The sequence below is a fragment of the Pituophis catenifer genome, unplaced genomic scaffold (genome assembly GCF_029215685.1).
Source record: "Pituophis catenifer annectens isolate HBS135680 unplaced genomic scaffold, rPitCat1.0.hap2 SCAF_2, whole genome shotgun sequence".
Taxonomy (NCBI): Eukaryota; Metazoa; Chordata; class Lepidosauria; order Squamata; family Colubridae; genus Pituophis; species Pituophis catenifer.
The window spans coordinates 45,213,506-45,238,033 of NW_027256882.1; the positions used below are offsets into that span (position 1 = coordinate 45,213,506).

Consider the following 24,528-nt stretch of genomic DNA (forward strand, 5'->3'; position numbering starts at 1 on the left):
AAAAAAAAAAACTAGGCAAGAAGAACAGCTGCAGAAAAGTTTTTAAATCTTGGATGAAACCCGAGTAAGCTTCTCAATATAACTGCAACTTTCAACTATTAAATTTCTTTGGTTATCATTTAATTAAATTACAGTCCTCCCATGGACCTTCATGTAATATTTGTTTCTCTTATCCACTTTCTATCTTGTCTTCCCTTGCATCTCCTTTATTCATCCATGCTACACATAATACTTTTTTTTTTCTTCTAGATGATCATTCTAGCTTGTGAGAGGTCTTATCCCTTCTGGCTTATCTCTATGACCCAAAATGCCTTTGAGTGGAAAGAAAGAACCTGGACCAGCCTGAGCAATGAGACTGGGATTTATTCATGATCTACAGATAAACAGAGAAAAACGTTCCAACCACAAGACTTGAAGATTCCAATGGTTTGAAGAGATACCTCTGCATATGGAGGTGACAATGCAAGTGGGGGAGGGGGAGAGATTTAGCTACCATTAGTGAAAGAAAGGATGTACATGGAAAAAAAAAAGAGGTTAAAAAAACTGAGTTAACCTCTCTGCTCTTTTCGGTCTCTTTATTGCTCAGCTCGATCCAGAACTATTACTGACAATTGAGTTTCAAACCAACATGAGCCTCTCAAATCCTGAAATATGCCCCCCCCCAATCCTTCCAAAAATCCTGTGTTAATAGATTTTTAAAGCAACTAAAGAGATTAATAGATGAGTATAATACGTGACTAGAACAAAACCACACCATTGATATTTAATTAATTTTATTTAAACCACATGTGGACTTATTAGCCCTCACCATACTACAGAAGAGCAAAATATGGCCATAATGCTTGAAAAGAAAATTGCACAAGCACTTTGGGGCACTTCTGGCTCCTTTTGTGAGAGAGGAATTGTTCATCCTTTCAGTTCTTCGCACACACTCTACATTGATCTGCATGTGAAAATTCCCTCATATCATGAGGCCTTTGACTGAATAATGTTCAATGTTTCTGCATAGATACCGGCTAACTCAGGTTTCAGTTCTACACTGAGGATGCAAATATAATTATTTTTGGGGATCCCAGTTCTATACCATGAGTGCAATTTGATTATTTTTTTGATATTTTCCTTTTGGGCTTAGAGAAACAGCATCTGTTAGATGTCTTCGCATCCCTCTGAGAGTTATGACTAACTGGGGGAATGATGACAGTTGGGGAACAGGAAGCTCATTTCTAAACAATAAAATAAAATGAACCTATACACCACGGGTTTCAAACTCCTCGTGTGACTATGCCATTATGTGACGCATTGCATTCCCCATTCGTGGAGCTGGAGTGGGCGTGTCCTGCATGTGATGTAACTGCCCCTTGAACAACCTATTTGACACTGCTATATAATTTATATACAGATACATTCAAAAAAGTATAAATCATAATTATAATGACACATGCCCATTGTTTTTATTTTCATTACTAAATTCATCTCTCTACGGCTGTCAGGAGGGTGAACAGCAGAAATACCCTTTTCAAAGTTCAGTTTGTAAATTGGAAATCCATACATAGAACCCATTAAATCAATAATTAGCATACATTCTCACCCAAATGTATCTTTGTTTTGGGGATTCTCCAGTCTATGAATTATGTTATGGGAAATAAGACTATAAGGTGTGCTGAAGCCCTTTCCATATTCCATGCATTTATGTGGCTTCTCCCCTGTGTGGATCCTTTGATGGGATTTAAGAATATTGCTTCTTCTGAAGCCCTTTCCACACTCCATGCATTTATATGGCTCCTCCCCTGTGTGGATCCTTTGATGGCCAATAAGGGCACTCTTTTGGCGAAAGCCCTTTCCACACTCCATGCATTTATATGGCTTCACCCCTGTGTGAATCCTTTGATGGCATTTAAGATTACTGCTTGTTCTGAAGTCCTTTCCACACTCCATGCATTTATATGGCTTCTCCCCTGTGTGGATCCTTTGATGGGATGCAAGATCATTGCTTGTTCTGAAGTCCTTTCCACACTCCAAGCATTTATATGGCTTCTCCCCTGTGTGGATCCTTTGATGGGTAATAAGGGCACTTTTTTGGCTAAAAACCTTTCCACACTCCATGCATTTATGTGGCTTCTTCCTTCTGCATGTCCTTTTATTAACACTCTTGTTTCCATGTTCATTGCATTTATTTGACTTCTCTCCCATGTGAAAACTTTTCTCTGATTCCAGAGACCCATTTTCTTGAGAAAGTGGGAATATCCAACTGTAATTTTTTCCTTTGTCTTTGCATATATTGGCTGGTCCTTTGGCTTGTGATGGACAGGGTCCATTTACATCTAATGTTTCTTTGAAGAGTCTTACACCTTTCCCAATATATTGCTTCTTTAGTTTTCCTCGTTCATCAATAAAGTCCTGCATCTGACCAACAATCGAAGGTGAGCTTTTCTTATTCCAGTTAGTTGACAGATTTCTCTCCTGCCTTTGGAATTCTGTTTGAATTGCAGGTTTCTCCATTACGTCTCCTTGTCTAAACACTTTGATTAGTTCTCCAGAGTCTTTATTGTCATTCTCATTCTCACCTTCAAAGGGAAAGAGAAATGAAAGTGAGAGAAAGGTTAGGGAAAAAGATCACTCTGTCAGAAGTCATATTAATTGTGCCAAATTCTAATATACTGTATACTGCATATCTGTATCCTTATATTATAGTATAATAACAATATAATAGGTATAGAAATGATAATATCCTTACTGATGAGACATAAAACCTTGAAAAAGACATTAAGTCAAAATACCTGAATGATATGGAAGCATCTGGGCCAAAATAGTTGAAATCTATGTGATGGAGTTTGGCATTACCTCAAACTAAGGAATTACTTTGTCACTAAAATGTTTCAGTAGAAATACAAAAAAAAAAAAAAATTGAATAGGATACATCAAAGCAGAATGCCATAGACCCATTTCCTTCCTAGGAGCAGTAGAAAAACAGAACTTTTCCTTCTCCCTCTGAAGGGGGGATATCTATTTAGAGATGTTTTCATAAGATCTAACCAATGACATTAACTACAAAATGTCTTCCTGAACTCTCTGACTGGAGAGTAGGAAACCCTTACCAAGAGAGACCACGTTCTTATAATTCTCCACCATGACTTCCCAATGCAGAACTCTTTGGTGAGGATCCAGCTGAGACCACTCCTCCTCAGGGAAATACACAGCCACCTCCTCAAAGGACACAAGACTCTTCTGAAAGGAAAAAAAAAAGTACAGAACAGACGGAGGAGTCATTGCAGGATCTTTCCTCTTATATGGAAATTCCAAAAGTAAACATATACACTAAGGGAAGTAGCTATGCTTAATAGGAATCTGTGGTTTAGATGACAAAATGGACAGAACAAAAAGCATGTGACTAAAGAAATATTTTAGGCAGGTTTTATCAACTTGAATGATTCTGTAGGACTTTCACTGCCATTCAGGTTAAATAAGCCCAGTTTCCTTCTGGATCAATTGATCTACCAAACAGCCAGCCAGCCAACCAACCATCATTGTACAATGTCCTATATGTACCTGCATTAGATCATAATCTGTCAAGTGTATCCAGGTTAGACGGGCAGGGTTATGAAATACTGTTTGCAGGAGGACAGTACTCCATTAGGAAAAGTGGCAGGATACGCGCACGAGGGGTTAAGAAGGATGGCCTGTACGTTCTCGCAAGGCAGGTGAATAGCTGTGCACGTGCACTTATGAATGCTCCCACACATGACATTTGCGTACATTTGCTGCATACATGATTGGGGCATGCAAGTTTCGATGTACTGAAGAAGATGTCAAGCCTAGCTGAGGGGTTTAGAATAAAGAAATGCAATGTGTATTTAGATTGCGCTGTTTGTAAGGAGTCAAACTCCAGGGTGTATCCTGTGTAAGATGGCGAAACACAGAGAAGAGCCACCCTCCCTTCGGGAAAGAGCATGGAGGCCTTTCAACAGTAGGTCTCTCCCTATTGTGGGGCAAGGCTCCCCTATCCTATCCCCTTCTTTCCCTCAGCCATGCCCCACAGAAGCCACCCCTATCCTATCTCCTTCAAGTTTGTAGGCTTTACGGTTCTGGAGATTTCGTGATTACAGCGTGGGTGGTTTTCACTTTTAAAGATATAGATTTTCTCATTATCCATCATCTCTTAGTCTTTCTAAAATTCCATCATTTATTGATTTTTTTTGGTCAGTCTTTTATCTCTCTCTCTTAGAATCTTGTATCTCTTTTTAGGTTTTTTTTGTGTTTACTTAACTTTCCCTTCTGGGTGCCTTTTGCCTCTTTCTGCTGCGTTTTTTGAACACCCATCCAGAAAACTTCCTTTTGTTTTTGTTTTTTAAAGGGGTTTTTCTCTCTTCTCTCTGTACCCTTATAAATTGTGATGTTATATATTTTTCTTCTACTCATTAGTCTCTTCTCCTCTTTGTTCCTAACTTCTTGCTTCTCATTTTTATTCTTCCCTTCCCCTGCTTTTTCTAGTTTCTCATCTACTTCTTGAATATCATGTTCCTCTTTTTCCCCCAGTTGTTGAATAGCTTCTACATTCATTTCTGTATCTTTAAACAATTCTTTTGTCTCTTTGTCATTTCTTAAGGATTCACACAGACTTTTTAACACGCACAATATTTCTTCATACATCTCTAGATTCATTTTATAGTGATTTAATATTTATAAATACTTATAATACTTAAAAAAAGTATTATAAAAAGCATATTTCTATTATTCCAATATCTCAATATTTAAGAAACTTCTATTTAATCAAGTTACATCAATCTCAGTTATACCTCCAAAACCCCACATTTTATTTCATAATAGTTTACAGACTTATATTTCCCCAATTGTCCAAATTTTTAAAATTTTATTTCCTTCTTCTCTCTTTTCTTCTGACCTTTCCTTCTTTTGCCTCTTAGAATCTATATGTATATAAAAGCAAAAACCACTCATGCTGAAATCTCCAGAACCGTAAAGCCTACAAGTACAAACTTGAAATTTGCCATGTATATTCCTCTTAGCTTCTAGGTGCTCACTAAGAAAGGATTTTTTGAAATGACCGTCAGAGCATTAGAATTTCTTATATTATGATTAACACATTCTGATGCTAAGAAGTTCTACTACCCCTCCCCACCTGAAAAGAAATCTGTTCCAAATGCAAAACACAAGCAGAGGAGAGGAGTTTCACTTTCAGTTTTACTTTCACAGCAGCAAGCAGGGGATAGGATAGGGGAGGCTTCTGTGGGGCAAGGCTGAGGCAGAGAAGGGGGCAGGAGAGGCCGATCATAACTACTCATTAATTTACAAGCATTAAGTGTAAATTTATCAAACCCCATCACATAGTTTCGTAGTGAAGCATGGGTATCCAGCTAGTATTCTATTAAATAACATTAATAGTCCAAGTCCAAATTTGTCCAGGTTAGTCCACTAGGTTCTTCCAGTCTTTCCAAACCATAATCCAATAATCAATTTTAGGAAGATTTTGTTATTTGCAAATTAGTTCCTTTTGTAACTCTTCAGAAAGAAAGAAAAAAACCCGCTATTGAATGTTTTCGAATTTTCCCAGTTGTCTTCTAAAAACAAGGTCAAGGTCAGGCCATTCATCAGATGTTGTAACTTCTGTTCTGTGTATTAGACTTTGTGTGTATTAGATTAGTTTTCATTAAATATACTATGGCTATAGTGTTGTAGTACTTCTCTTTCTCCAGTAGATGGATCTCTTATACACCATCCAATGTAAGCAATCTGTCAAAAACAGCTGATTGTCGGATAAATCCAAGGGGTTTAGAAATTGAAATAAACAATTTCTCCCTAAACTCCCTTTCAGATTATTTAGGCTTTTTTCCACGCTGCCTGAGTTTTATAGCTTCTCTTGGGCTATAGCTATACTTTTATAGCTTCTCTTGGGCTTTTTTTTTTTTTTTGCCTTTTCGTTTCCGGATTTTTTTTTCTCCATGTGTCAATTCACTGCTATTTTAAGTTTAGGAGTTTTGTTTTCATAATCCTTTTGTTATTGCAAGTCATTAAAGTAAAAGTTGGTAAATATCTCACCCAATTTCAATGTTCTGTCCAGACACCGCTTCTGCACTATCTCGGCTGCCGATTGTCTCAGCTTTGTGACTGCCAACAATGGTGGCCGTGCCTGCTGCCGTTCGGGGAGAGATTGCTTCGGACCTAATGAAGAATTTGCGAATTCCTCGTGGTCAATGAAGCGCCTCTCCTTTCTTCACCGTCCCTAAAATATGGCTGTGACCCAAAGGGTCTCCTGGCAGTGGTTACCAGCTGGATTTTTGTGGGGCTCAGCAGGCCCCGCTATTTTCCAGCTGTTCTCACTGAGGCTGATGGGTGTCACACACGCATTGCATTATGAGTGCCGCACACGCGTGTTATCGTGCATGCACGTGCATGCTTTCAGCATGCAACGACAAAGAGATTAGCCATCACTGACATATACTATCTACATCCTCTGATTTCCTGACGGAAATGGAAAATATAAATCTAGTAAATGAATATTCTTCTTTTACCTGAGTTGGAGGTTCAATCCTGGTTTCTGCTCCCTCAAAACAAAGAGTCAACTTCCTCCTATTCTTCCCTGTGAGGGAGACAGAATTTCAAAAAGCATCATGAGTAAAGTGGGAGGAGGAATGCTATAGAGGAGAGAACACAGAGAAGATGAGAAAGTTAGATTTATCAGAAGAGTAGAAGGCCCTTATATTACCTCCTGAGGTGTCCTGAATTGGATCTTCCTGAGGGATCCTCCTAAAAAACAGTTCTTCAGGGAGATTTGATGGATGCCTCCTTCTCTCAGCATCTCTGATCTCCATTGCAAAGGACTTGAAATAGTATGCAGGAGAAAAGAATCAATGGACATCACAAATCATGAAGTGGTATGTACTATTTAACACATGATAAACTGCCAAAGATGTTTAAGGGAATTTCAAATACATGGTTGAAATATAAATGTAAAAAAGGAACTTTTTAGCATCTCTGCTGGACTTGTGAAAAAACACAGAAATACTGGGATGGGATGGGATGGGATGGGATGGGATGGGATGGGATGGGATGGGATGGGATGGGATGGGATGGGATGGGATGGAATAGAATAGAATAGAATAGAATAGAATAGAATAGAATAGAATAGAATAGAATAGAATAGAATAGAATAGAATAGAATAGAATAGAATAGAATAGAATAGAATAACAGAGTTGGAAGGGACCTTGGAGGTGTTCTAGTCCAACCCCTTGCTTAGGCAGGAAACCCTACACCACTTCAGACAAATGGCTGTCCAATCTCTTCTTAAAAACTTCCAGTGTTGAAGCATTCACAACTTCTAAAGGCACGTTGTCCCACTGATTAATTGTTGTAACTGTCAGGAAATTTCTACTTAGTTCTAAATTTATCTATCTATCTATCTATCTATCTATCTATCTATCTATCTATCTATCTATCTATCTATCTATCTTCTATACCGCCCTTCTCCCGAAGGACTCAGGGTGGTGTACAGCCATATTAAAACAAACATATAATCACAAAATTTAAAAACAATTTAAAATAAATATATAAATTTGGCCCTTAAGTTAAAAGCTACAAACACCAATTTAAAATTCATTTTCTAAACCAGCCCGGCCTGTTGGAACAAAAGAGTCTTAAGGGCCCGGCGAAAGGTACGTAGGTCGGGGATCATGCAAACCTCCAGGGGCAGTTCATTCCAGAGGGCAGGTGCCCCCACAGAGAAGGCTCTCCCCCTGGGTGTTGCCAGTCAACATTGTTTGGCCGACTGCACCCTGAGGAGTCCCTCTTTGTGGGAGCGTATTGACCGGTGGGAGGCTATCGGTGGCAGAAGGCGATCTCGTATATACCCAGGTCCTAAGCCATGGAGCGCTTTAAAGGTGGTAACCAGCATCTTGAATCGCACCTGGAAGACCACAAATTGCTTGTCTCCTTGATTAGTTTCCACCCATTGCTTCTTGTCCTGCCCTCAGGTGCTTTGGAGAATAGCTTGACTCCCTCTTCTTTGTGGCAGCCCCTGAGATATTGGAACACTGCTATCATGTCTCCCCTAGTCCTTCTTTTCATTAAACTAGATGTACCCAGTTCCTGCATCCGTTCTTCATATGTTTTAGTCTCCAGTCCCCTAATCATCTTTGTTGCTCTTCTCTGCACTCTTTCTAGAAGTCTCCACATCTTTTTTACATCATGGCAACCAAAACTGGATGCAGTATTCCAAGTGTGGCCTTACTAAGGCATTATAAAATGATATTAACATTTCACGTGATCTTGATTCTATCCCTCTGTTTATGCAGCTGTTCTGATCCGCCAGCAGCCTGCAGAGCAGTCTGGGGGGTCATGGCCGGGTGTGTGTGACCATGGTGGGCAGAGAGCTGCTGGAGGCTAGGGAGGCCAAGAATGGGCTGCATGGGGGCCTCTGCATAGTCTGTTTTCGGCCTCCAGAGTGTTTTTTTGGCCGGCAGAGGCACCATGGGCCAGTCCTTTGATATTTGCAGGCCGGGCCCCCAGATTTAAGCATCCGCGGACCTTGAGTTTGACACCCCTGCCCTAATCTGTGCTTCCCAAGCAGAAATTAGGCATCCAATTCAGCCATTCTACTCTATTAAGCTGCCGCACTATCAGCCCCCTCTACCACGAAGATCCTGCAGGAGAAGGGCAGTATGGACAACCGTGAAATCCAGCAGGGTGAGAGCTGTGAACCGTAAAGCTTCCGCTGTGTCCCAGCATAACAGCTACAGTGCCCTTGCTGACCTTAATAGGGACACTAAAGTGACAGATCAATGTACTTGTGATGATGATAACTCAAATAAGCAGGGAACCATGATCCGAGATGAAGAATTTACTTTGGATAGGGGAAAGTGTGAATCAGGTATTACACATCAGTCACACAAGAAGAACAAGGTATCCAAAAAGAGAAGCCACCTTCGGGTTGGTGATTCAATTGTAAGGGATGTAAAGTTAGGACAGGATACAGAAGTTTTGAAAGAGGTCAAGTGTCTGCCAGATGCTATTGCCAGAAGAGAGAAGAGGCGTATTTTTAAGAGCCTTGGAGTACCCCACTGCATACTTCCCTCCATGCAGGTGTAGTTCCATTGAGGACTACACGTTCAGTGTACTTGGTCAGTCAGTTATGAATCCATCTGGTGGTGATGCTGTCTAACCCACATTTTTCTCTTATACTCTTACTCTTCAACATCTTCATCAATGACTTGGATGAGGGGATAGATGGAAAACTCATCAAATTTGAAGATGACACCAAGCTGGCAGGAATAGCCAACACTCCAGAAGATAGGCTTAAGATGCAGAAGGATGTTGACAGACTTGAACATTGGGCACTATCTAACAAAATGAAATTCAATGGTGAAAAAAGTAAGGTTCTACATTTAGGCAAGAAAAACAAAATGCAGAGGTACAGTATATGTGATACCTTGCTCAATGGTAGTAATTGTGAGAGGGATCTTGGAGTGGACAACCATTTAGATATGAGCCAGCAGTGTGCAGCAGCTGCCAAAAAAGCCAACACAGTTCTAAACTGCATAAACAGAGGGATAGGATCAAGATCACGTGAAATGTTAATACCACTTTATAATGCCTTGGTAAGGCCACACTTGGAATACTGCATCCAGTTATGGTCGCCATGATGTAAAAAAGATGTGGAGACTCTAGAAAGAGTGCAGAGAAGAGCAACAAAGATGATTAGGGAACTGGAGGTTAAAACATATGAAGAATTGTTGCAGGAACTGGGTATGTCTAGTTTGATGAAAAGAAGGAGTAGGGGAGATATGATAGCAGGTTCCAATATCTCAGGGGCTGCCACAAAGAAGAGGGAGTCAAGCTATTCTCCAAAGCACCTGAGGGTAGAACAAGAAGCAATGGGTGGAAACTAATCAAGGAGAGAAGCAATTTAGAACTAAGGAGAAATTTCCTGACAGTTAGAACAATTAATCAGTGGAACAACTTGCCTACAGAAGTTGTGAATGCTCCAACACTGGAAGTTTTTAAGAAGATGTTGGATAACCATTTGTCTGAAGTGGTATAGGGTTCCTGTCTAAGCAGGGGGTTGGACTAGAAGACCTCCAAGGTCCCTTCCAATTCTGTTCTATTCTATTCCAGTTTTGCTGATTACATAAGTTTGTTCTATAACAACAATTTGCTAGTACAGATTAAGTATATAAAAGTAAAAAGTTGAGTCTCTAATGTTACCATTTTATTTGACTGTGATAAAAAGAATCAGATTTTCAATAATTTTCTCCCCCTTTATCCTAAACCTCTTTCTCTTCCCTTCCCCCCAGTTCCCCCCAGTTCCTACTATTTACAATTTTTTGTATTTTATCTCTTAATTAACTTAATAAAACTATTAAAAGGTTACAAAACTGTGAACATATTATTATATTCAACTTTTTTTGGAGTCCAAGGAGGAAGTCCTCTCACCTGCAACTCAACCTGCTCCTTCTTCTCCTCCGTCTGGCTCAGGAGGAAGCCTTCCACCAGGGCCACCGCCTGGGAGCTGGTCTCTGCTCCACACTCCCGCACCCAGCTCTCCATCTGTAGGGGCAGAAGTGCCAGGAACTGCTCCAGAACCACCAGGTCCAGCATCTGCGCTTTTGTGTGCTTTTCTGGTCTCAACCATCGACTACAAAAGTAGTGCAGTCGGCTGCAAAGGCCTCGGGGACCCTCATCCTCCCGATATTGGATGCTCCTGAAGTTCCAGGCATGAGCTTGTGAAACGATGGTTCCTTCTTCCAGCATCTTCTGCCCAGTTCTTGCCCAGATCTCCCCGTGGATTCCAGACTGAGCACCGGAAGGGCCTTTTCCAGTTCCCCCACTTGCTAAAGGACGGCTTGCAGTTCTTTCCTAAAACACAATTCTAAATTAGTGCAAGGAAAATTGTGTACCTCCAAATACTTTTTCATTTCTTGGAAGAAATATCAATCTGGTTCAGTTCCAATACAGGAGGAAGGTGCTGTAAATAAAATGGAGGCTGGAGGCCGATTGGAAAGAAAGGTTCCCTTTATTGTTGAAGCAGATCCACCAACCACATATGATTCTGGGACAGCTGACAAAATTTATTCATTTATTTTATTTTATTGCAATTTATATGCCTAAAATGGAGTTTAGAGTGGGTGGATTTTATACCTTATGGGTTCCTATGGGATCATGTAGGGGTCATGAACTTGTGAAACGATGGTTCCTTCTTCCAGCATCTTCTGCCCAGTTCTTGCCCAGAACAGGTTAACGAAGTATGAACGTTCAGTTAACATAAAATGAAATGCCAGTCAATTGACCCTGGTTTAGGATGCTGGTTCACTATCTTCCTAAGACAAATTGAACTACAGGGGATCCAAGCCTAGTTTAGTGTCATTCAGCACACAGTGAGAATGTAGGCATCATCTTTTGCCTCTCTTCCTTGCAAATATATTTCTTATTTCCTGTTTCAGATTCAGTTTCCAGGAAATGGGGTGTGTAGGATTCTCCAGGTACCCACCCTTTCATTCCTGAGGATCTCAATTTATTCCTGAGGGCAGCATGCGTGGTCTCTGCTTTCCCCCAAGTCTGTTATAATCATGGAAAAGGGTGGTAGGGAAATATGGGATAATGGGAGAGTCTCCCACTATTGATACTCAAATAAACTGAACCTGGATGAGGACTAGTCATGTATCTCTTCCCCTTTTTTAGAGTGAGAACCTCGGTCTCCCTTTCTATGAGAAGAACACACACACACACACAAACTTACCTTCTCCACCTCTGGATTTTGTTTCCGCCTTTTTCAACTCCTGCAGAGCTCAAAGGGTTAAAGTGAGAGAGAGTCCAGTATCCTGGAAAGGCAAAAACCGAATGATGTCTCTGCCTTCCCAATTTGTAAGGTCCAAAACTGAAGTGCCCCCCCTGGTGGATTTTCTGTGCACAGAAGCTGCTCATGCAGAGAGCGGAGAAATGGTGGCCAGGAAGGGGCTCCTTGACTGGGAAGCTTTTGGCAATGTTCTACTTTAGTAAACAGCATTCTATTTAAAGTAGTGGTATTAGAAAAAAAAATCCCTAACAAGAATCTCATTTAAATCTGTTGCTGAGGAAGAAAGGAATAAGTCAACTGAAACAAGAAGGAAAAATGAAAGGTGACTGTACTATGTACCCCAGCTTGTCTTTCTGACGGAAAGAGAGAATACAAATCTAATAAAATTCCTGAGTTGGAATTTTGACCACTATTTCAGCTCTACCATCAGGAAAAAATAACTTCTTTCTACTCTTCCCTGTGAAAGAGACTTATCAACAAAGGTTTTGGGCTCAATTCTGGCCATAAGTCAAGGACTACCTAAAATATGTCGATCAGGTGATTTCTTGAGGGAAAGGGAAAATGCAAATCTAGTAAATGAATGTTCTTCTCTTACCTGAGTTGGGGATTCAGTCACAGGTCCTGCTCCCCCAAAAGAAAGCGTCAGCTTCCTATTCTTTCCTGTGAGGGAGACACAATTTCAAAAAGCATAATTAATAAAATGGGAGGAGGTATGCTATAGAAGAGATACATAGAGAAGACGAGAAAGCTAGGATCTATCAGAGGAGTTGAAGAACCTTATACTACTACTACTTTTTTTTTGAATTTTTTTTGAAATTTTTTTAAACAACATAAAACAAATCATCCATTACAATTACAGAAGATGTATTGATCGGTTACAAATCTTTTGTGCTTAATCTCATATTTATAATTCACAAATTATCTAATGTCTTATATTTATCAATTTGTTATATCTCTTTATATTATTATTCTTGTTTATCATTTATCATTTATTTAACAATAACATTTTCGTCCCATCTTAAAAAACCTTTTCATATATATTACATTTATTTCATCTTTCATCTTTCATCTTTCATTTCCATGTTTTATTATGTAACCATAGATAAACTAAATCCCATATCATGTAATATTGTTTATCTTCCTGTTCTCTAATTTCAAATGTCAATTTACTCATTTCAGCACATTCCATAATTTTCTTAACAACTTCATCTTCCATAGGTAGAAACATATAATAGAGAACTGCAATATTTGATTGTGAATGTTTTAACAGCGGCTAGAATTGTATTTCCTAAAAACTGGAAAAAGGAGGAAATACCTACGGAAGATTAACCTTATACTACTTCTTGATGTGTCCTGATTTGGAGCTTCCTGGGAGATCCTCCTGAAAAACAGTTCTTGAGAGAGATTTGATGGATGCTTCTTCCCCAAAGACAAAAGATGACAATCTTTTGAGTTAATGTCTATTGAGGACAACTCTTTTTAGAAATGATGGAAGAGGAACTAGTTAAAGATGTCTCGAACAGCTGGGTTGCCCTTCTTCCCTTCAGAACACAGAGGAGACGCCTACCTAACAATAGAAAACAGGTGCTGAAGCACTTTTCCTCCCTTAAATGTAATTTCCAAATCAAGACAGAAATGAGAGTGTTATGTATTGATACATTTAAGCGGGAGTTTCAAATATTTAAGTGTTGCTGATTGGCTAACAGTCTCTCCTGGAGTGTATATAAGGAAGGCTGCTGCCAGAGAGTTTTTGCTGAAGTCTCACTCTATATTAAAGAGCTGTTGTCACTTACTTGCTTGTGCCTCTCGTTATTCCCGCGCTACAACATTGGCGACGAAGGTGGGATTGAGGCCACAAGAAGCGAACCAGTGAGACCCTCGAGCTTCAGCTAGGGTGACGAAGTGGACTACAGGAGACATACCGGCATGTCTGCCTACGTTCCACCCAAGCCCTTCGATCCAGTCCGCGAGAAATGGGCATCCTACTTGATGAGGTTCGAATGCTCCCTCGAAGCAAGCGACATGCAAGGACTCTCCGCTAATCGGAAGAGAGCCCTTTTCCTAAGCCACTGCGGACCAGACGTGTTCGAGATGGCAGAGTCCCTCTGCGAGCCAACGCCAGTCCAAACCGTTCCCTGGGACACACTCTTGCCGACCCTCCGGGCTCACTATGCTCCGGTTCCCTCCAAGTTCATGCAGCGCTACGAATTCAGACAACGCGTGCAAAGAGAGGGAGAGCCGGTCAGCGCGTACATGGCGAGCCTTCATAAAGCCGCAACGCATTGTGACTATAGAGACTTAGATGACGCGCTGCTTGAACAGCTAATATGCAGTGTACGGGATACGAGGCTCCAAAGGCGACTGCTCGCTAAACGTGATCTAATGCTGGTTGGAGCCCTAGACGAGGCCAGGGCACACGAAGCCTCTACAAAAGCCGCCGAAGCCTTGCAGCGACCGTTGGCGAGCAAAGATGCCCTCAAGTCCACACCGGTGCATCGGGAGGACGTCCGATCCAGCTCAGAAGGAGAGTCCGACGAGGACATCTACCACACCGAGCGTAAAAAGAAAGACAAAAGCAGCCGTCGGGAGAACTGCTCTAGCTGTGGTGGAAGGCACGAGAGACAGACCTGCAAGTACCGAGACGCCGTTTACAGGCGCTGCAAAAAGAAGGGACATTTGGCGAGAGTCTGCAGAGCCATAATTCACAGACATTACCAGCCACGTGACTGCCACAGCCAATCCAAATCGGCTCTTTCAAAACAGCCACTCAAAGATGGTGGCGTGAAAAATCGGCGCGAAATTCAAAGACGAGACGCCTGCAGCACAATTGTCGACCGGGCCAGCACAACCGTTGATGACAAGGTCTACACAAAAGTCGAGATCAACGGTCAACAATGCAAGATGGAAATCGACACCGGATCTGCATTATCAATAATGTCGTGGGCGACCCTGAAAACCATCCTACCGGCCTTCAGGAAAGATCAACTAGCAAGACAGAAGTCGCGCCTCCTTGACTACCAAGGAAACCGAATCCCAGTTGAAGGCGTCGGCACGTTTCAAGTCACCTACGGCGACTTCAAGGAAGAACTGCCACTAACCATCGTTAGCAAGCAGCTTCCCAGCCTCCTGGGCATGGGGTGGTTCCGAGCCCTCGGCATGGGTTTCACCGGCGTCCACAGCCTAAACAAGCCGTCCTTGAAAGACAACATCCTACACGAGTTCCGGGACGTTTTCGATGAGGCGCTGGGCAAGTATGTGGGGACCCCAATTTCTTTTAATTTATACCCCAACGTGGCCCAGATAAGACTGAAGGCAAGGCGGGTGCCATTCGCATTGAAACCAAAGATCAATGCGGAATTAGATAAATGAATAAGGCAAGGGGTGTTGGTTCCCGTTGACCACGCAAAATGGGAGACCCCAATAGATACCCCCATAAAAGCCGACGGCTCAATTAGAATTTGCGCCGACTACAAATGCACGATAAACAAGGCTTTGCAGCAGAGCGCCTATCCGGTGCCGATCGTGCATCATCTACTACACTCCCTGGGGCCAGGCCAAATTTTTGCCAAACTAGACCTGGCACAAGCGTATCAGCAGCTGCCAGTCGACGATGCCACAGCTGAGGCACAAACAATAGTGACCCATAGGGGGGCATTCAAATGCACCAGGTTGCAATTTGGAGTGAGCGTTGCCCCGGGCCTTTTTCAAAGTACTATGGAGCGCCTACTACAAGGACTTCCGGGAGTGATGCCGTACTTTGATGACGTACTAATAAGCGCCCAAAACACAGAGCAACTAGGCGATAGAGTTAGAAGAGTACTACAGAGATTCAGAGAAGCGGGACTGAAACTCAAAAAGAACAAATGTATGATCGCAGTCCCCTCTGTCAAATTCTTGGGATATAGGGTCGATGGCACAGGCATCCATCCCACAGAAAGCAAAGTAAAAGCGATCAGGAATGCTCCCACCCCTAAGTCAAAAACCGAACTGCAAGCGTTTCTGGGGCTCCTGAACTTTTACACAATGTTCTTCAAAGATAAAGCCACCGTTGCAGAGCCCCTGCATAAGTTACTAGGGAAAAACATCCCTTGGGTATGGGGCAGGGCAGAATCAGCGGCATTTGCAGCAGTTAAAAAACTTTTGTCTGAGGACAGTTTCCTCATTCAATACAACACAGAGCTACCGCTAGTCCTAGTTTGTGATGCTTCCCCCTTTGGCGTTGGAGCAATCCTGAGCCATAGACTGCCTAACGGCCTAGAGGCGCCCATTGCCTAGTACTCTCGCACCCTGTCCGCGCGGAACACAATTACAGTCAGCTGGACAGGGAAGCATTGACTGCAATTGCGGGAGTCAAGAAATTCCATGAGTATCTCTTTGGCCGAGAATTCAAACTTGTGACTGATCACCGGCCGTTGCTGGGACTCTTAGCCGGGGACAAACCCACCCCCACTGCCCTTTCCCCATGGATGACCAGGTGGGCAATCTTTTTATCGGCTTACTCGTACAAATTAGTTCACCGGCCTGGACAGACTTTGGGCCACGCTGACGCCCTCAGCCGCTGCCCCCTCCCCGAACTTTTGGACAATCCTACGCCAGAAGCCCCTGTCCTTTTGATTGACGTGGTTTCTATGGGGCCAATTTCATCCTGCGAGGTGGCACGGGCTTCTGCGAAAGACACTGTGATCCGCACCGTGATGGGCTGGGTCATGAGGGGGTGGCCTACCAAGGTGGACAGTGTGGACTTTCAAACCTTTGTAAATAAGAAAAATGAATTGTCTATGCAGGGGGGTTGTCTATTGTAGGGCGATAGGGTGGTCATTCCATCACGACTGCGAACGAGGGTGCTGGAAATGCTACACGAGGGGCACCCAGGGATCGTTCGCATGAAAAGTCTAGCAAGGAGCTACGTCTGGTGGCCACAAATGGATAGGGATGTCACTGAGTGGGTCGGAAAGTGCAGGCCTTGCCAGGAGTCCCGCCCTGATCCTCCAATAGCGCCCGTCAGGGAATGGGAGAAACCAAAAGGGCCATGGGGGAGGATCCATATCGATTTTGCTGGGCCGTTCCACGGGCAAACGTTTTTAATTGTTGTAGATGCCTTTTCCAAGTGGCTTGAAATCATCTTAATGCCCTCGACCACAGCCGAAGCAGTCATTAAGACTCTTCGGAAACTTTTTGCAACTAATGGATTGCCGGATACTCTCATATCCGACAATGGGCCCCAATTCACCGCGACTCAATTTGAGAGCTATCTGGCCGAATTGAGCATTCGCCATGCCCTATCGGCTCCGTTCCATCCTGCTTCTAATGGCCTTGCGGAACGTTTTGTGAGAACGGCCAAAGAAGCTTTGTCCAGACTAGACACGGGGGATTGGCAGGCTAGAATAGACCAGTTTCTGGCAGTCCAACATGCCACACCGTGCACTGCCACGGGGCGCAGCCCTGCAGAACTGCTAATGGGCAGAAAATTAAGATGTATACTAGACAGATTGCACCCCAATTATTCCCACGAAAACTATAAGGGAGATGTAGCTGGGCTAAGACAGTTCCAAATTGGAACGCCGGTCTTCGCCAGGAATTATGCCAGCGGACCATTATGGGTGGCCAGAACCATCGTAGAAATTACTGGCCCCAAATCCTACACTGTAGATATTGGCCAAGACAAAATCTGGAAACGCCACATAGACCAGTTACGAAGGCGGATAGATAACGAGGCCTATGATAGCCCAAGAACTACAGAGCCTAACTACAACAATTTTCCCCAAACAGCTAAACCTGAGTTCAAGGGAATACTTAGCTGACAAGCCATGGTTCCAGCGCCGTCCCGACGAGTCTACACTCCCAGTCAGGGAAAACCACGCCTCTGAGAAAACCCAGGAGGTTCCATTGGTGGAGCCAGGAGAGACAAAGGGTCCCTCTGACCGGCTCGACGCCTCACCCAATACTGAACTGCGCAGGTCGACCTGTGCAAGAACACGCCCTGGTCACCTGCGAGACTTTGTCTGTGATTATGTAAATAGTTGATGATTAGTGCCTTCTGGGAATGGAGGGGTGTTATGTATTGATACATTTAAGCGGGAGTTTCAAATATTTAAGTGTTGCTGATTGGCTAACAGTCTCTCCTGGAGTGTATATAAGGAAGGCTGCTGCCAGAGAGTTTTTGCTGAAGTCTCACTCTATATTAAAGAGCTGTTGTCACTTGCTTGCTTGTGCCTCTTGCTATTCCCGCGCTACAACAGAGAGACCACTTCTTTTCTTTCATGGAGAAAATCTTTGAGAATGCTCATGCAGAAATACCGGCGCCCCCCTCAAAGACTACAAGGAGTGCTGGTACCTACTACTATTTGGAGTATATCACTCTAAAAAGCCAGGTCAAATTAGGGTAGTATTTGACTCTAGTGCCAAATTTGAAGGAGTTTCTTGAAATGATGTTCTCCTATTGGGCCCAGACCTCAATAACAAACTTCTAGAGTGTTCTTGTGATTTTGCAGAGATTCTGTTGCTTTCATAGCCGTCTTTTTTTTTTGAATTTTTTTTTATTTTAGATTAAAATAAAAAAGACAATATAAAAATATCATCTTTACAAACAATTATAGACAGCATCTCAATCGGTTAAAATCATTTCGTGCTTACAATTTTCCAAATCTCATCATATAACAATTATTCTTTACTTGAACTGAAGATAAATATTTAAACATTTCATATATGTTATCTCATCTCCATACTTTTTTGTCAAACCATTGATAAAATATCTCCGATATCAAATAATATTGTTTATCTTCCTGTTCTCTTATTTCAAATGTCAATCTACTCATTTCAGCACAGTCCAACATTTTCATAATAATTTCTTCATCAGTAATTATCTTCTTTCCTTTCCAGTTTTTGGCAAATACAATTCTGGCCACTGTTAAAATGTTCACAATTAAGTATTGTAATTCTTTATTAAATGTCTCTGGTAAAATTCCTAATAAAAATATCTCTGGTTTAAAGTCAATATGTCATTTTTCCTAACCACGTATGTATCTTAGTCCAAAATCTCCTTGCTTCCACGCATGTCCACCACATATGGTAATACGATCCTGGAGTTTGACGACACTTCCAACATTTCTCTGATTTATTCTTAAACATTCTGACTATCCTCGTCGGTGGTAAATGCCACCTGTAAAACATCTTACACAAATTCTCTTTATATGCTGTCGACATTGTCATTTTATAATTATGTGACCACAATTTTTGCCATTTCTCTAAATCTACGCACACGGTCTGTTTTATTGGGGAATAGGTGGGTGTAGCTGCATGTCGAGCTGCACACAGACTAATGTATAGTCGGGACAGAACATAGCTCCCCCACGACCCCCTCTTCCTCTCCAGAGATCCATCAAGGCAGAAGTTGGACTCGGAGGAAACTGCTTCTTGCAAACTTTCTCCTCCACGCTTCCACCTGCAGCACGTCATCCACCGCCTCCAGCTTTGCCGAGAGAGGGCACCGGACAGAGAAATGCCAAAGATGTCTGGGATTGGGAGAAGATCTCCTTTGACGTGCTATGCACATCCACCCCGCCCCCCACCATTCCAAGCTTGCAGACTTTTATCCACATCTGAACTTCGAAACTGCCAATCATGCCTGAGCTTGAGGAGAAGGCCCTCTCCATCCTCTGTGGATAAAAGTCCCCTAAACCTGGAATGCAGTGTTTTTGTGTGCGTGGGTGTGCGTTTATGCATCTATGCACTTACCCATCCTGTTCCTTTAATAAAGCATCCAGATCTACCGACATGGTCTGTTTTATTGGAGGATAATTGGGTTTAGCTGAATGTCAAGCTCCACACAGAGTAACATGTAACGTAAAGAGGACAGAACAGACCTTATGATTCTAAGAAAATTTCATCTTTGAGAGTGATGTATGCATGATTCAGAATTTAGGATTTCTCCTAGACTCACTGGGTGGTCCTGCTCACCACTTTTTAGCTAATTGCAACATGGTTCTTAACAGAAGTTAGGCTGCACGAAAGGTGAACAGGAGATCCGTCAGAAGCCACTCCTCTGTGTTCAGGGAGGTACATGAAACAAACCTGGGAGAGACATAAAACTACACAGCAGAAAAAAAAAACTAGGCAAGAACAGCAGCTGCAGAAAAATTTTAAAATCTTGTATGAAACCTGAGTAAGCGTCTCAATATAACTGCAACTTTCAACTATTAAATTTATTTGGTTATCATTTAATTAAATTACAGTCCTCCCATGGACTATCTTGTAATCTCGTTTCTCTTATCCACTTTCTATCTTGTCTTCCCTTGCATCTACTTTATTCATCCATGCTACGCATAATACTTTTCTTTATTCCTACATGATCGTTCTGGCTTGTGAGAGGTCTTATCCCTTCTGACTTACCTCTATGACCCAAAAATGCCTTTGAGGGGCAAGAAATAACCTGGACCAGCCTGAGCAATGATACTGGGATTCTCTTGATGAACTACAGATCATGAATAAACAGAGAAAAACGTTCCAACCACAAGAACTGAAGATTACAATGGGTTGAAGAGATTCCCCCGGATATGGAGGTGACAATGCAAGAGGGAAAAAGAGATTTAGCTACAATTAGTGAAAGGATGTACATGGAAAGAAAAAAGGGGTTAAAAAAACTGAGTTAACCTCTCTGCTCTTTTCGGTCTCTTTATTGTCCAGCTTCATCCAGAACTATTACTGACAATTGAGCTTCAAATCCTGAAATATGCCCCCTCCAAATCCTTCCAAAAATCCTGTGTTAATACATTTTTAAAGCAACTAAAGAGTTTAATAGATGAGTATAACACATGACTAGAAGAAAACCACACCACTGATATTTAATTAATTTTATTTAAACCATAGGTGGACTTCTTAGCCCTCACCATACCACAGAAGAGCAAAATATGGCCATAATGCTTGAAAAGAAAATTGTACAAGCACTTGGGGTGCTTCTGGCTCCTTTTGTGAGAGGAACTGTAATCCTTTCAGCTCTTCCCACACACTCTACATTGATCTCCATGTGACAATTCCCTCATATCATGAGGCCTTTGACTGAATAATGTTTAATGTTTCTGCATAGATACTGGCTGACTCAGGTCTCAGTTCTACACTGAGGATGCAAATATAATTAATTTTGGGGATTCTATACCATGGGTATAAATAATTTCATTTTTTTGATATTTTCCTTTTGGGTTTAGGGAAGCAGCATCTGTTAGATGTCTTTGCATCCCTCTGAGAGCTATGACTAACTGGGGGAATGATGACAGTTGGGGAACAGGAAGCTCATTTCTAAACAATAAAATAAAATGAAACTATTCACCACAGGTTTCAAACTCCCCGAATGACGTTGCCATCATGTGACGCATTGCGACGGTTTTCCCATTCGTGGAGCTGGAGTGGGCGTGTCCTGCATGTGATGTACATTCAAAAACCCTTTTCAGAGTTCAGTCTGTAAATTATAAATCCATACATAGAACCCATTAAATCAATAATTAGCATACATTCTCACCCAAATGTATCTTTGTTTTGGGGATTCTCCAGTCTATGAATTATGTTATGGGAAATAAGACTATGGGGTGTGCTGAAGCCCTTTCCACACTCCAAGCATCTATATGGATATTCTGTGGTGTGGATCCTTCGATGGCATGTAAGATCACTGCTTTTTGTGAAGTCCTTTCCACACTCCAGGCATTGATATGGCCTCTCCCCTGTGTGGATGCTTTGATGGGATGTAAGGTAACTGTTTATTCTGAAGCCCTTTCCACACACCATACATTTATAGGGCTTCTCCCCTGTGTGGATCCGTCTATGGCATTTAAGATGACTGTTTCTTCTGAAGCCCTTTCCACATTCCATGCATTTATAAGGCTTCTCCCCTGTATGGATCCTTTGATGGGATGCAAGTTCATTGCTTGTTCTGAAGTCCTTTCCACACTCCATGCATTTATAAGGCTTCTCCCCTGTGTGGATCCTTTGATGGGATGCAAGTTCATTGCTTGTTCTGAAGTCCTTTCCACACTCCATGCATTGATATGGCTTCTCCCCTGTGTGGATCCTTTGATGGAATGTAAGGTAACTGTTTATTCTGAAGCCCTTTCCACACACCATGCATTTATAGGGCTTCTCCCCTGTGTGGATCCGTCTATGGCATTTAAGATGACTGTTTCTTCTGAAGCCCTTTCCACATTCCATGCATTCATATGGCTTCTCCCCTGTATGGATCATTTGATGGGATGCAAGTTGATTGCTTGTTCTGAAGCCCTTTCCACACTCCATGCATTTATATGGCTTCTCCCCTGTGTGGATCCTTTGATGGGATGCAAGTTCATTGCTTGTTCTGAAGCCCTTTCCACAGTCCATGCATTTATATGACTTCTCCCCTGTATGGCTCCTTTGATGGTATGTAAGGTAACTGCTTGTACTGAAGTCCTTTCCACACTCCATGCATTTATATGACTTCTTCCCTGTGTGGATCCTTTGATGGCGTTTAAGATTACTACTTGTTCTGAAGCCCTTTCCACACGCCATGCATTTATATGGCTTCTCCCCTGTATGGATCCTTTGATGGGTAATAACGGTACTCTTTTGGCTAAAGCCTTTTCCACACTCCATGCATTTATATGGCTTCTCTCTCGTGCATGTCATTTTATTAACTATCTTGTTTCCATGTTCATTACATATATTTGACTTCTCTCCAATATGGAAACTTTTCTGTGACTCAAGAGACCCATTTTCTTGAGAAAGTGGGAATATCCAACTGTAATTTTTTCCTTCGTCTTTGTATATATTGGCTGGTTCCTTGGCTTGTGATGGACAGGGTCCATTTACATCTAATGTGTCTTTGAAGAGTCTTACACTGTTCCCAATATATTTCTTCTTTAGTTTTTCTCGTTGATCAATAAACTCCTGCATCTGAGCAACAATCGAAGGTGAGCTTTCCTTATTCCAGATATTTGACAGGTTTCTCTCCTGCCTTTGGAATTCTGTTTGAATTGCAGGTTTCTCCATTACGTCTCCTTGTCTAAACACTTTGATTGGTTCTCCAGAGTCTTTATTGTCATTCTCATTCTCACCTTCAAAGGGAAAGAGAAATGAAAGTGAGAGAAAGGTTAGGGAAAAAGATCACTCTGTTAGAAGTCATATTAATGGCCTTCAGGTATTGTGCCAAATTCTAATATATACTGCATATTTGTATCCTTATAATAGCATGGTATAGAAATGATAATATCTCTTTTGATGAGGCATAAAACCTTGAAAAAGACATTAAGTCAAAAAACTTGAATGATATGGAAGCATCTGGGCCAAAATAGTTGAAATCTGTGTGATGGAGTTTGGCATTATCTCAAACTAAGGAATTACTTTGTCACTAAAAAGTTTAAATAGAAACACAAAAGCAAATTGGATCGGATACATCTAAGCAGAATGCCATAGACCCATCTCCTTCCTAGGAGCAGTAGAAAAACAGAACTTTTCCTTCTCCCTCTGAAGAGGGGATATCTATTTAGAGATGTTTTCGGAAGAACTAACTAATGGCATCTAACTACAAAATGTCTTCCTGAACTCTCTGACTGGAGAGTAGGAAACCCTTACCAAGAGAGACCACGTTCTTATAATTCTCCAGCATGACTTCCCAATGCAGAGCTCTTTGGTGAGGATCCAGCTGAGACCACTCGTCCTCGGAGAAATAAATAGCCACCTCCTCAAAGGACACAATTATCTCCTGAAAGGGAAAAAAAGTACAGAACAGCATCTTTCCTATTATTTAGAAATTCCCAAAGGAAACATATACACTAAGGGAAGTAGCTATGCTTAGTAGGAATCCTTGGTTTAGATGACAAAATGGACAGAACAAAAAGCAGGTGACTAAAGAAATATTTTAGACACACTTTGTCAATTTGAATGATTCTGCGTCATCAGGGAGGGTGGGGCAGAGGGCATGGAGGGGCCAGATGGTGTCTGGAAGCAACTGCAGCTTGCGCGGGGGGTGGGGGGAGGCATGTGATCTGTCCCGCCACCTGTCTTTGCTTGTGTGGAGTGTGCGATGGAAGTGGAGTTCCAGGCTGGACAGCGGGGGCTGAGAATGCAGGGGTTACGCCTTAGCGCCATCCCCCGCCCCACCACTTGCTTTGCCTCATAGCAGTGGCACTGGCAGAGGCGCAGGTGGGGTGGGGGAAGTACGTTATCTGGCCTACCAGATGCGCCATGTGAACCCTCTGCCACTCTGCCTGTCCTTGCTTGCCCGTAGTTGTGGGCCAGATCACATGCCTTCCCCACTTACCTCATACCTTTAGTTGTTGCTGGTGCCTCCGCGAGGTGAGTGAAGCCAAGGGGCAGGGCAGGATGGAGCCATGGCCGAGCCCGTGCACGTTTGGCCCCGTGGTCCAACCTAGTCCTCCAGCTCTGCCGCACACTCCTCAAGCAAAGGCAGGCGGTGGGATGGTGTCTGGACACGATGGGGCTTTTCAACCCTCACTTCAGAAGGAAGGAGAAGGAGGAAAGGGAGAGCAGTCGCTTGAGGGCTGCCTCTTTGCCAGCTGCTCCCCGGGCTTGATCCTGGAAAACTGGCATGGGAGGAAGGGTCTGTTTTTTTCAGATTTGTCCCAGCCCTCCCATACCCTTTGAACCTTCGCCTCCCTCTTCGGAGGGTAATAGGGGGCAAGGCTAGGCTAAAGCACAGGAGAAAAGGGGGAGAGAAGCCGCACAGCAAAGGACAAGGTGCTCGCCC

The 24,528-nt window shown here is 42.5% G+C and overlaps 1 protein-coding gene across 1 annotated transcript; it reads right to left on the bottom strand.

Annotated features, from left to right (window-relative positions):
• Positions 1–799: 799 nt before the first annotated feature.
• LOC139310181 (zinc finger protein 420-like) lies at positions 800–24,401 on the bottom strand. The gene is made up of 9 exons (XM_070934344.1): positions 23,394–24,401; positions 21,313–22,876; positions 14,439–14,458; positions 12,397–12,461; positions 10,442–10,864; positions 6,719–6,833; positions 6,525–6,592; positions 3,096–3,225; positions 800–2,564 (listed from the first exon to the last, which is right to left on the bottom strand). The coding sequence occupies exons 1-9, from the start codon at positions 23,551–23,553 to the stop codon at positions 1,585–1,587; spliced, it is 3,525 nt and encodes a 1,174-aa protein (XP_070790445.1). The 5' UTR covers positions 23,554–24,401; the 3' UTR covers positions 800–1,584.
• Positions 24,402–24,528: the final 127 nt, after the last annotated feature.